Here is a 10,445-nt window from a genome sequence, read left to right as displayed (position 1 = left end):
TGCCTTGTTTTGAAAACCACTGATATAGTAAATTTTACATAAAAGACTGCAAAATAATATAAATGGATTTAAACAGATCTTTACAATAAGAAATTCAAATGGAAACAGACAAGTAACAAAGAGAAGTAAAAAAATTTATTGCAGTATTTGTTCCACCAGGTTTGCTGGGGATCCCTTTTCTTGTATTATTTCAGGGTGACCTAATACATCAAAATCTACATTTACAAAAACTCCTCCTGCAGATAGGTCATAGATACTGCATGCTTTTTTTTTTTTTTTTCCTTTTTTTTTTCTTTTTCCTTTTTTTTTTCTTCAACAGAATAAATTATATATCCAGGAGATTCTGCCATTTTACAGCCTGGAAAAACAATGCTTCCCTGGAAACTGGGCTAAGCTAAAGAAAGCCATCCGCTGCTAGGTTAAACTCCAAGAACACTTTATTAAGAACATTAACAGACTAATTTCCAACATTCACTTGTTTATTTTTTTTAAACAGAAAGTTTTTTTCCAAGATATAAACAATTTTTTTGTTAAACTATAATACAGTGGGAGTAAAAATGAACTGAGAAGTTTCTGCTGCACAACAGCGAAGGAAGCTCCCACAAAAATGTTTACCAAACATTTCCTTCTTTTTTCCTGCGTCGCAGGTTCCATTCTTACTCTTCATTTAACTGATTTTTTTTTTTTTTGCCAGAAAGTTGGTATTTCAAGTTTTTCTGTTATTTCAATTCCTGTAAATTTGGCTGCATGAACAAATTCATTAGCTGGAAGTTCCATCCTTGGCGGCATACAGCGATCGTAAAGTCTGCACAACTTTATTAGTCAGCTTATTAGCACTCGTTAGAGCAATTTTTTTGTAAATAATGTCTGACTCTTTAATAGTGTCTACCCAAGGCACCAGTTTGCGGCCATCACGGCGCTTAGCCTCAGTCCAGGAGCCACTGTAGGAGCCTGCCATCCACTGAACACTGAAGCCATTGCTGGTTTTCTGTACTACTCTTGCAATTTGTGGTCGGTCTTTGTACTTTGGACAGCAAATAGCGATGACATCCATGACATCAACACTTTCATTCATCTGTGCTGCCAACTCCGTAGAGTCTGAATTTCGTTTTGACCTTCTCAATGACTAAAACATTGGGGGGAAAAAAGACCAAGTGTTACACAAAAGAACTTTAGTGAAATTATTGCTTTTATTGCTTTTAATCCCTTGACGCCGGGAGTTGGGATTTCCCGGCACACATTCCATTGCCGGCAATGAGACGCACCGCGACCGCCAGCGCCAAGGGGTTAACATATCCTTGTAAAACCACATACTCTTAATTTGTACCCGTGTCTTTATCTCTTATTGATATATAAAATTATATATACACATGAATCATAAAGCTACATATAAACTTGGCAACAATAGAAAGGATAACACACAGTACATTCCAAAGGAAAATTAATAACTTTTTATATGGGATAAATCTCATTGTCTAGGTTTTTTTTTTTTTTTATTGTCTTTTCTGTTAAACTTTCTACAAAAGTTGTATAAACGGTTAAGTAGAGAATCTCTATCTACAAAATGCTTTCTTTCATGTGGATTACATTACTTCGTGTACATTTAATATAATAGACTGACATTTATAAGCACATAAAAATCATTTTACGTAATACGCTGCGAAATACGTTGACTCCTCCTCCGCCTCACCCCTGAAGTGCCTCCTCCTCTATCCTCCCCATCACTTTCATCGTCCTCTGTCTCAGCTGCATTGTTTTTAGGGCTGCCTCCTCCAAGCAGCGAGGTAATTGCTTTGTTCCGAGCATTTGTGCTAGCTGACACCTCTCCATCTTCTTCCTCTTCATCAGGATCCAAATGTTCCATAAGGAGCTTGAACTATGAAAAAACACCAGATAGGTCCACATTGTAACTTCAAAAATAGACAGTTATATCACAGTTATACTAAATAAAAAACAAATGGAAAGGTAAAGAAACAGGGTGAAACAAATAGCAGACAACTTCAAACTTCAATAGCTTATGTTTGTTCTACAAGATTTTTAGTTTCCTCTCTTGTTTTAGTAGATATGTAAAAGCTTTCTTCCTGTGTTTCCAAAATTGCAAGTTTTCTCTAATTGATATTTAAAGACTACGGGTAGGTGAGGCGGCTCTCAGTTCCTCTTATGGAAACAGTCACAGATAAAGTGAACAAGTTATATGGGAGAGGTATACAAGATGGATAACACAAATTAGAAAACACTCCATAAAGATGAATATCCTTTAGCTGAAATTAATTTTCATTGTGTTTAAACTTATTAGAAGTCTTTGAAAGATAGATCTGCTAAACATCCTGAAAAGAAGTGGTAGGTTACCAGTACATTGGGTAAGATTGCCAGGAAGTATTAACTTTCGAAACCTTCATCCAATACATCGGCACCTAATTTCACACTTATACTGTGTTACCTAGTTTTCCAGGGTTTCCACAAAGAAAGTTTACTTACATCTAAGTACTGTTTTACTATACTCCTCTTCACTTCTTCAGTGATCTTGGAATTAGCCATATCACTCCGCAAAAAATCCAGAGTTTGTTTTGGATGGAAATGCACTCCTGTCTTCCTGTTTATCGCTTTATCATAAACTTTTGCAGATTCAGATGGAGAATATTTCTGAATTTTACTGTTTAAAGAAAACAAAAGGGAAGGGCTTTTAAGGAAAGTTCAAAGTAGCTTCAAGGAAAAGTTTTTAAAATTCTATTCCATATACAAGAGACATCGTGGTAAGAAATGAAATAATTGCTTTTTTGAAGCCAAAGTTTCATTTCATTCAACTTAGCACATTTGTTTTTTCTCTTATACAAATCTATGGCTTAAACAATTAATTACAACCGACTATAAAAAACACCTTCCAAACTTTATCCTTACAAAGACCTTACTAGATTACAAGATGGTCTATTACCTAAATAAATAGCCTTACCTATCAGAGAATCCACAGAGGTTCTTTAAATGCTGTTTCAGCATCAACAGTAACAATATGCCTTGGGATACATTTGCAAATTCAATTAAAGGAGCTGAATTTTCTGGTAAACATTTCATCACAGAATTTATATCATTTTCTTCATCGGAATCTGAATCAGATTCTACTCGTTTCCGTAACCTCCGAGGCTTTGAAGCTTCCTCCTCACTTTCACTGTCACTACCACTGTTACTGTCACTCTCAGTCTCCTCATCTGATGAAGGTTTTCTTTCCTTTTTTTTGTCTTTCACCATAGACTGCGAGACAGAAATTAACACACATTCCAAAATTAGAGTAAGTAGCATCATATATGTTTCTAAAAAAAAGAAAATCATTCAAAAATAATCACTGGCTTAAATTAACAAGAATTCCCTGAACAATGTTATTAATTTATAACTTGATATTCAAAACAAAAATTATTTATGGCAAAAAGATGCTGAAAATTTGATCCAAAGCTCATTTTTTGCAAGGTGGGTACAGAAGGAACTGAAGCAATAAGTATCCGCTGATAGGTTACTCCTAAAAAGGCTGCTCAAATTTGCTAGGGGTGACAGTAAAATGCAGTAGAGGGCCAAACACAATAAATCAGGAAGAATATCTGTTTCTCTTTTAGCTGGATATAATTTCTCTGTGTCACGTAGATTTCCATATGTACACTGGCACAGACAAGTCCAAGCTTGCTTTTAATCCTTGTCTCTTAAAATTCTGCAACACTAAGTACACTGTTGACCAGCGAAACCTTCAAGTGACCATACACAGTAGTGATACTAACCAATTGTACTACCTGTAGAGCTACAGAATTTCATACGTGCATTATTACACACATAGTGTGATTTTTCATAATATAGAACATAAGATATCTTAAGCAGGATCTCATTCTTTCTGTGCTGGATGGTACACACTGCTCCCCTATTTGAAGAATGTACTGTCTCTTTCTAGCAGCTTAAAATCGAGTTGGGTAGGGTGAGAGTTCAAAGCAGTGTACTTTCCAGGCACCAACACTGACTCGTACTTACTAGTCAGATTGGACATTCTAGAAACAAGTTTGCTTCCTGACAGTTTGTTACCTTCTATTGTTAAAGTTGTCCAGGAAATGAAGACATTGAAGTCTTTAAGCAGCAGAGGCCTTTTTGTTACAGGGTTGTGTATTGCCATAACAACAGATACCGTATTGTGATTTAGGTTCTTATATTCTACCTTAAGAAAAGATATATTGGGCATTCTTTTCTTGCAACAAACAATGTATTTCAAGTCTCTCAGGCAACACACATGCAATTGCCATCAGCTACTTGATAACAAAATGAACATACAACTGGACTTTATTATTAAAATTATAAAAACAATCACAATAAACTAGTATTTCATGATGATTCTGGGTTCATGGGCTTCCAGATGCATGCAATTACTTATTATTCAGCCATATCAGGGAATGATAATAGATTTGATATTAAGATCTCAAAATTAAAAATTCTTTTTTAAAACTGTAGGCAGCAATATAACAAGAGTTTTTAACTACTGTCTACCAGATGCAGGGCAGAACAGCATGTGTTGCTTGTTTTTTAACTTCTTACAAAGTAATGCTACTGGTCCATATAATAATAATGGTACTGTATTCACTGAAAAATTGACCAAATTATATAGAAGCTTATGTTGCCACCATAATAAATATACTGAAATATAAATGTACATACCTCTTTAAATGACTGTAGTAGGTTACTACCAGAAACTGATAGTGTAATGTCTATATGATGCATGATAAACAATGGCTCCTCCTGTGTTTGATAAGGAAAACAAGCTAGATTGTCTGCTATGTACAAGAGCATATTCACCTCTGTTTTCTGGAAGTTAAAAAAACAAAAGTACACATAAATACACATAAAAATATCTTAGATTTACACACTTAACCTCTGTTCTTAACAATCTAGAGCAAAAACATGATTACAAAATTTACTCTACTTTCACTCTCAAACCCACTCTAAACAACACATGTAGATGCAAAATTCAGTCATACTTGAAGATGTATTATTTCTGATCAGTCCAAACTGGGAATAGAAAGGTACAGAATAATGGAAAAGGAACAAATGCATTATACTATATAGGTAAATACCTTATATTGCAAAGCAAAACAAAGCACACTAGGAAAACTAAGTTACCAATAATTATGCCATAAAATACATTGTGAAGGGAGAATTTGAGCTTGTAATGCTGTATTTTGGTTTCTTTTTAAGTGAAAGAAATGCCATGCTTACTGCAGTATCATCAAAGAGGTTGAGTAAAGAAATTAGAAATGCTCGTCTGTGTTGACGGTTCCCTCGGATCATGGAGTACAGGTGTGAACACAATGCACTGGATGATTCATCATGTCTAAAACCTCTTACAGGATCTTTTGGGCAGGTATTGATAGCCTGTTGTACTTGGTAAGACATCTTCATACCAGCCACCGCTTTCATCTGAAATGGAAATATACTTATTTTTATTTAAACTACTGTTTTCAGTAGTAGTTTAAAATTTAAGAGGATGCTTACCTGAAGTTTAACTTTAAAACATGCACTGAGGTGATACTATCTTTTGAGTTGTCAAGTAGATTAAAACAGAACTTGTGGCAGAGATCAAAATGTACTGTGAATAGCTTTCACTGTAAATTCGTTTAGAAACATCCCGCTGATACAGGAAAATCATTACTAAACATTATGAAACAGATATCCTTACCTCTTATAAAATAAATGCTCTTAAGAATTATTCAGTGAGGAAACTATTATTATGAACTATAAATTAAATTTTTGACTGGAAGAGACACTGCAAATTATGTCCTTTTTGTTTCCAAGAACAGGAATCTCCGAACAGGAGAGAGTCAAGATCTTACTTACAAATGCTTATAGTTATTGTTTAGCTGTTACTTTATATTCTTTTTCTGCAGCTGAGGAATATTCAGGTTTAAATCACTAGAGAACATAACAACATTTTGTATAACATTAAATTAGAATTACTTACGTGAATGAACCCAGCATATTTTTTGTCTATTTCCACCAACTGCTGGTCAGCTTTATTTCGCATAGAGGGCTCTGGATCTGTGCCCATAGCAATTAAGTACGGCACACACTTGAAAAATAAACGAAATGATTATTCATTGTACCTCCTCTTTCTCAGTCTTCTTTCTTCTACGATACTGCTGTTCTTCCTATATTCTGACTACTGCAGAAACTAGATTAGGGAACTACGCAACTTACTTCCCGACTACTTTCTGCAAGCAAATAGTATAGAAGAAAGGAGAGACCAGCATGATGAATGACAGAAGTGTGTGAGGTTTCAGCTGCTATTTCCTTTTAACTCTAAAGTCAATTTACACTACAAAAAAATGCCACTAAAAAAACCCCACAATTATGACTGAACATTCACAATGGCAGCAGTATAAAAAAATAATTACAAAAATATGATGTAAGCAAGGAATAATGGAGGTGATGACTGAAATTCTGACAATGACTCTGGAATTCCACAGTGTTTGGAGGACATTGGGATTGAGGTAGAAGCTGATGTTTTCCAGGATAAAGAATCAAGTGAAGAAAACAAGTTGGCATACACCTGAAATTTATAACAGAAATATGCTCCAATGTACATTTGTACAGGGGTCTTTAGGCACTGGCTGGGTTTTTACATCTCGATCCAAAACCAGAAAACACAGCATTTGAAATCTCATTGGCTAAACAATGTAAAACAGATTTAAATACGCTTTCTGCGAAGGCCACTTTTTACAACAAGAAATTACTGTAACATAGCTGGAAGAGAAAAACTGGATATTTATATACCAAGAAAACCTCTGAGAACCTGAGTAACAAATACCATACCTGAACAGGATGGATGAGACCCTGGTTTAACGTCAGTGCAATGACATTTAGAGCAAAGTGGCGTACATTGGACTGGGTATGAAAGAAAGCCTCAAGGACCTGTTTGAGATATAGCTGCATGATGGAACTACTCATCCCTGAGGAAATATCACCCATTTCTTTCAGGTCTTCCTGTTTTGCTACTTTTTTCCCTGTAAAAAGGACAAAAGCAATAGCACACTCAACACAGTATAATCATTTACTTTGCCACTACTTGACACATGCTGATCCTTAAGGTATTTAATTTAAAATATTTCTTATGTTGTATTTATTATTGTCTATCTGCAAGTTAACCTTAGAGGAGCTTTTGATAAGAAGCACTACTACCATAATTACAGTAATTATGCATTCTGGATTACTTCCAGGATGTATACATCTCTGAAGTAAATAATGCATGTATAATGTGTATATACCTATGCACATAACGAACTTTCAAAAAATAATTCCAAGATACTTTGTGTGCAATATTATCGCTCATAGAACGATCTTACTCAACTCAGTTCACATATCTAGTAATAGTATGCCAGAAAGTTAGATTTTGTGTGCCTCATTAATACAGAAGAACTTGACACTTACAGTCTCTATCTGCCTGCTGCATACGTGTATCCTCCTCCTGCAAGTAGGTCTGAAGGTTTTTTAATACCTGGATTTTTAAGTTTACCGAACAGTTCTTATCTGAAAGAATGCTGTTGTAGAGAGTCTTCACTTCCTGCTCAAACATTAAACTTGGGTGTTGTATAAATGCAAATCCTAAGGGTGGGGAAAAAATAGGAAATAATTCCACGTTATTATCATCTAGAAATAGTATTTCTGCTTTTTAAGTCTTTCTTCAAAATAGAGGTATGAAATTTGTCTCCTCACAACAGCATAGTTTTTTTCTAGTCCAAACAGTATTGCTTTTCTACATGGACACCATCCATAGCTGTCAGCCATGAACGTTCTATTAACCATGACTCTGATGGATAAAGATGGGGTGTTGACCAAGGGCAGCTGCACTAAGAAGAGTCACATGGGTCTGGGCGCATGTCAAGCTCACTAGTCTGAATCTGAATGACTAGGAGTTCTCACAAGAACAAAGGAATAACGTTACTAAAAGTTACTCATTGTGGAGAAGAACATCCTGTTGAAACTGTGAAGAGTTATTCATACAAAGGCAGAGCAGATGTGGAAAAATTTATAAATATCACAAGTGTTTCTCACTGAATATCAAATAAAGATTCAGTCTTGGTCCTTATCCTCAGAGCCCTCCCCACCCTGAACTGAAGCAGGATATCTAAAAAAGCCACTTAAACAGCAGGATTAAGAGGCAAGTTCTTGTCCACAGTTAAACTCTAGAATGCAAGCTCAGGTGCTGGGAAAACAACTTTCTTTAGACTAAGCCATAAACATGAACTGAATTTTTCCAGAAACTGAGGCCTATTTGCCCCAGAAAGATTCTCTCACATGTACAGCTTTAGTCCATAAGCAGAGGATGGACATGATACAAACCATCTAATGGCTGTTCATGTACAACTGCAAGTCATTGAAATACCACACTAATGCCTTCAGATAACCTATTTAAAAGTGAAATATAGCTAAAATCCCAAAAGAAACTCTAACATCTAGACTATGACCACCTCAATGCCTTGTGAAATCTCAGAGCACTACCTGGCTGCTATAAACCGCCTGAGTCCCCTTGACTCCTGCAGCATATCTGCTCCTATGCTTAAAATGTTCAAAGTTTTTGCAGCACTATTTTTAGGTTTATTTTTTTTAACCATACTTTGTGGACAGAAAAACAAGATTTGGACTTACAAGATACTTGCATGCAGAGAAAAAAATAACATTTACATTATTTTGGAAATCCACTACAATTTAAGACTTGGTCACACATCAAAAGGCATTCACTGTCAAAAGCATCCACTCTGCTGCAGAAGTATTCAACTAGCAACCTTTTGTACAGCCAGTTCTCAAAAAAAAATGCACAGTAAATTCTGGTTTAAACAAACTCCCTTGCTATTAACAAATACATTAATTTTTACTGATATGCATGTATTTTTGCAATAGCAGAATAATAAGAGCTATTAATATTTCTTACCAAGGCCAATAATAGCTTTTGTCTGTACTTCTTCATCTGAATGTTTTGTAAAGTACATCAGCAGTTCAAGTACTTTATCCTTAATGTTAACCTGAGCAAATGAAAACAAAAATAATAGCTATTTGAAAATGAAACAGGTGTTTTTAATCTCTTATTAAAAGCATATAAGTATCAAAAAGAAAGGGAGAAACATAATCTTACTGCATGGTCTTTGCAAAACCATGTATTTAAAAACCAAAAAGGTATACTGTATGCATTACGAAAAGACATAGCTTTAAGGGGCTAGAAATAATCTGCTTTCAAATTAAAGTGGAGCATTCAATACATCTAAGACATGGAAAGTAAATGCAAGTTATTTTACCTTACTGCTGCCCTTAAAATCTTCCTGATCAAAATCAAAATGCCGACACAGTGCTCCAACAGTGAAAAGTGATCTAAGGAGTGCTGGTTTATTGGCAGTAAGTATTGTACTGTTGGGGTCTTCTTGGTGTTGACTTTTTAATTTCGAAAGTGCACCTACAGTAAGAAATGTTTTGATCACAGTAATTGTGGTTGGTCACCAAGATAAGACTTGTAGCCAAAACTGAAAAACGACAACTACATGTTGTGGTTCTACCTACCATAGTATCTATTAAAACAGGCCCACACAAATTTATAGTTCTGGGTGACCTTGTTCACAACAGCCCCAAGACAGCTCACACAGTGCTGAACAACCTAGGAGGAATAAAGAACAAACGAATTATATGTTTAGAGGTTAAACTGAGATTTTTGTGAAGTTATGTAGGAAAAAGCTACGCTGAACTAAAGCTAACAGTCTACCAGATGTACTGTCCATCTCCTAGACCACTCTGAAAACCTGCTCAAACTTATTAAAATATAGCCACAACACATACAAACTTCAGTAAAACAAGTACACTGATTTCTCATGGCTTGAAAGTTATCTTCATAATGAAGACAGACTTTCTTTAAACCAAAATCACGTACTTCATAATGTGAAATTGAATCAGTTGAACAGTAGAAATTAAAAGCTTACCGTCATGCCATATTTGATGATGAGTTTCATGAGATCTTCCTCAATAGTGGCAAGAAAAGTCTCACTTGGGTGCTCCATTAGTGGCACTACAAGCTCTAAGATTTTTGCAACATTGCAGATCACCATGAAATCGTTCTGTGTCTGAAACAACAGTATTTGTAGCATTTAACATTTCTGGTCATGTAACCTATAAGCTAAATACCTGTAAGTATTATTAACATGCAGTCATAGTCAAATATACCAATTCATGTAAGGTATTTGATAATGATCTAGAAGAATGTTTACAAAGTTTGCATCTGCTATGAAATTACATCCTATTATGACAGCTTGTTCTGTCTTCTACAGAACTTCTGGAAAGAAAAAAAATCCATCCAAACAGAAATTCACCTTTCATCAAGGCTGCGACAGACCTGAAAACTTGTCTGGATAATTTTTTGAAGTTCTACAATAAATCTAGGAACTCTT

General features: G+C 35.2%; 1 protein-coding gene across 9 annotated transcripts in view; it reads right to left on the bottom strand.

Annotated features, from left to right (window-relative positions):
- Positions 1 to 419: 419 nt before the first annotated feature.
- NIPBL (NIPBL cohesin loading factor) overlaps positions 420 to 10,445 on the bottom strand; it is a 167,016-nt gene continuing 156,990 nt past the window's right edge. For 8 of the 9 annotated variants that reach the window (XM_065047569.1, XM_065047573.1, XM_065047575.1 and 5 more), the window contains 13 exons: positions 9,981 to 10,121; positions 9,568 to 9,661; positions 9,309 to 9,463; positions 8,948 to 9,038; positions 7,447 to 7,620; positions 6,832 to 7,022; positions 5,981 to 6,088; positions 5,239 to 5,439; positions 4,681 to 4,827; positions 2,951 to 3,246; positions 2,479 to 2,653; positions 1,691 to 1,876; positions 420 to 1,126 (listed from right to left, as the gene is read on the bottom strand). In XM_065047569.1, the coding sequence (XP_064903641.1) occupies positions 761 to 1,126; positions 1,691 to 1,876; positions 2,479 to 2,653; positions 2,951 to 3,246; positions 4,681 to 4,827; positions 5,239 to 5,439; positions 5,981 to 6,088; positions 6,832 to 7,022; positions 7,447 to 7,620; positions 8,948 to 9,038; positions 9,309 to 9,463; positions 9,568 to 9,661; positions 9,981 to 10,121 (2,325 nt within the window). In that variant the 3' untranslated portion in view covers positions 420 to 760. Of the gene's footprint in view, positions 1,127 to 1,649; positions 1,877 to 2,478; positions 2,654 to 2,950; positions 3,247 to 4,680; positions 4,828 to 5,238; positions 5,440 to 5,980; positions 6,089 to 6,831; positions 7,023 to 7,446; positions 7,621 to 8,947; positions 9,039 to 9,308; positions 9,464 to 9,567; positions 9,662 to 9,980; positions 10,122 to 10,445 lie in introns of all 9 variants that reach the window. The other variant, XM_065047571.1, reaches the window with a different exon arrangement.

Source organism: Columba livia, chromosome Z (genome assembly GCF_036013475.1).
Source record: "Columba livia isolate bColLiv1 breed racing homer chromosome Z, bColLiv1.pat.W.v2, whole genome shotgun sequence".
Taxonomy (NCBI): Eukaryota; Metazoa; Chordata; class Aves; order Columbiformes; family Columbidae; genus Columba; species Columba livia.
This window is presented reverse-complemented; position numbering and strand designations above follow the sequence as displayed.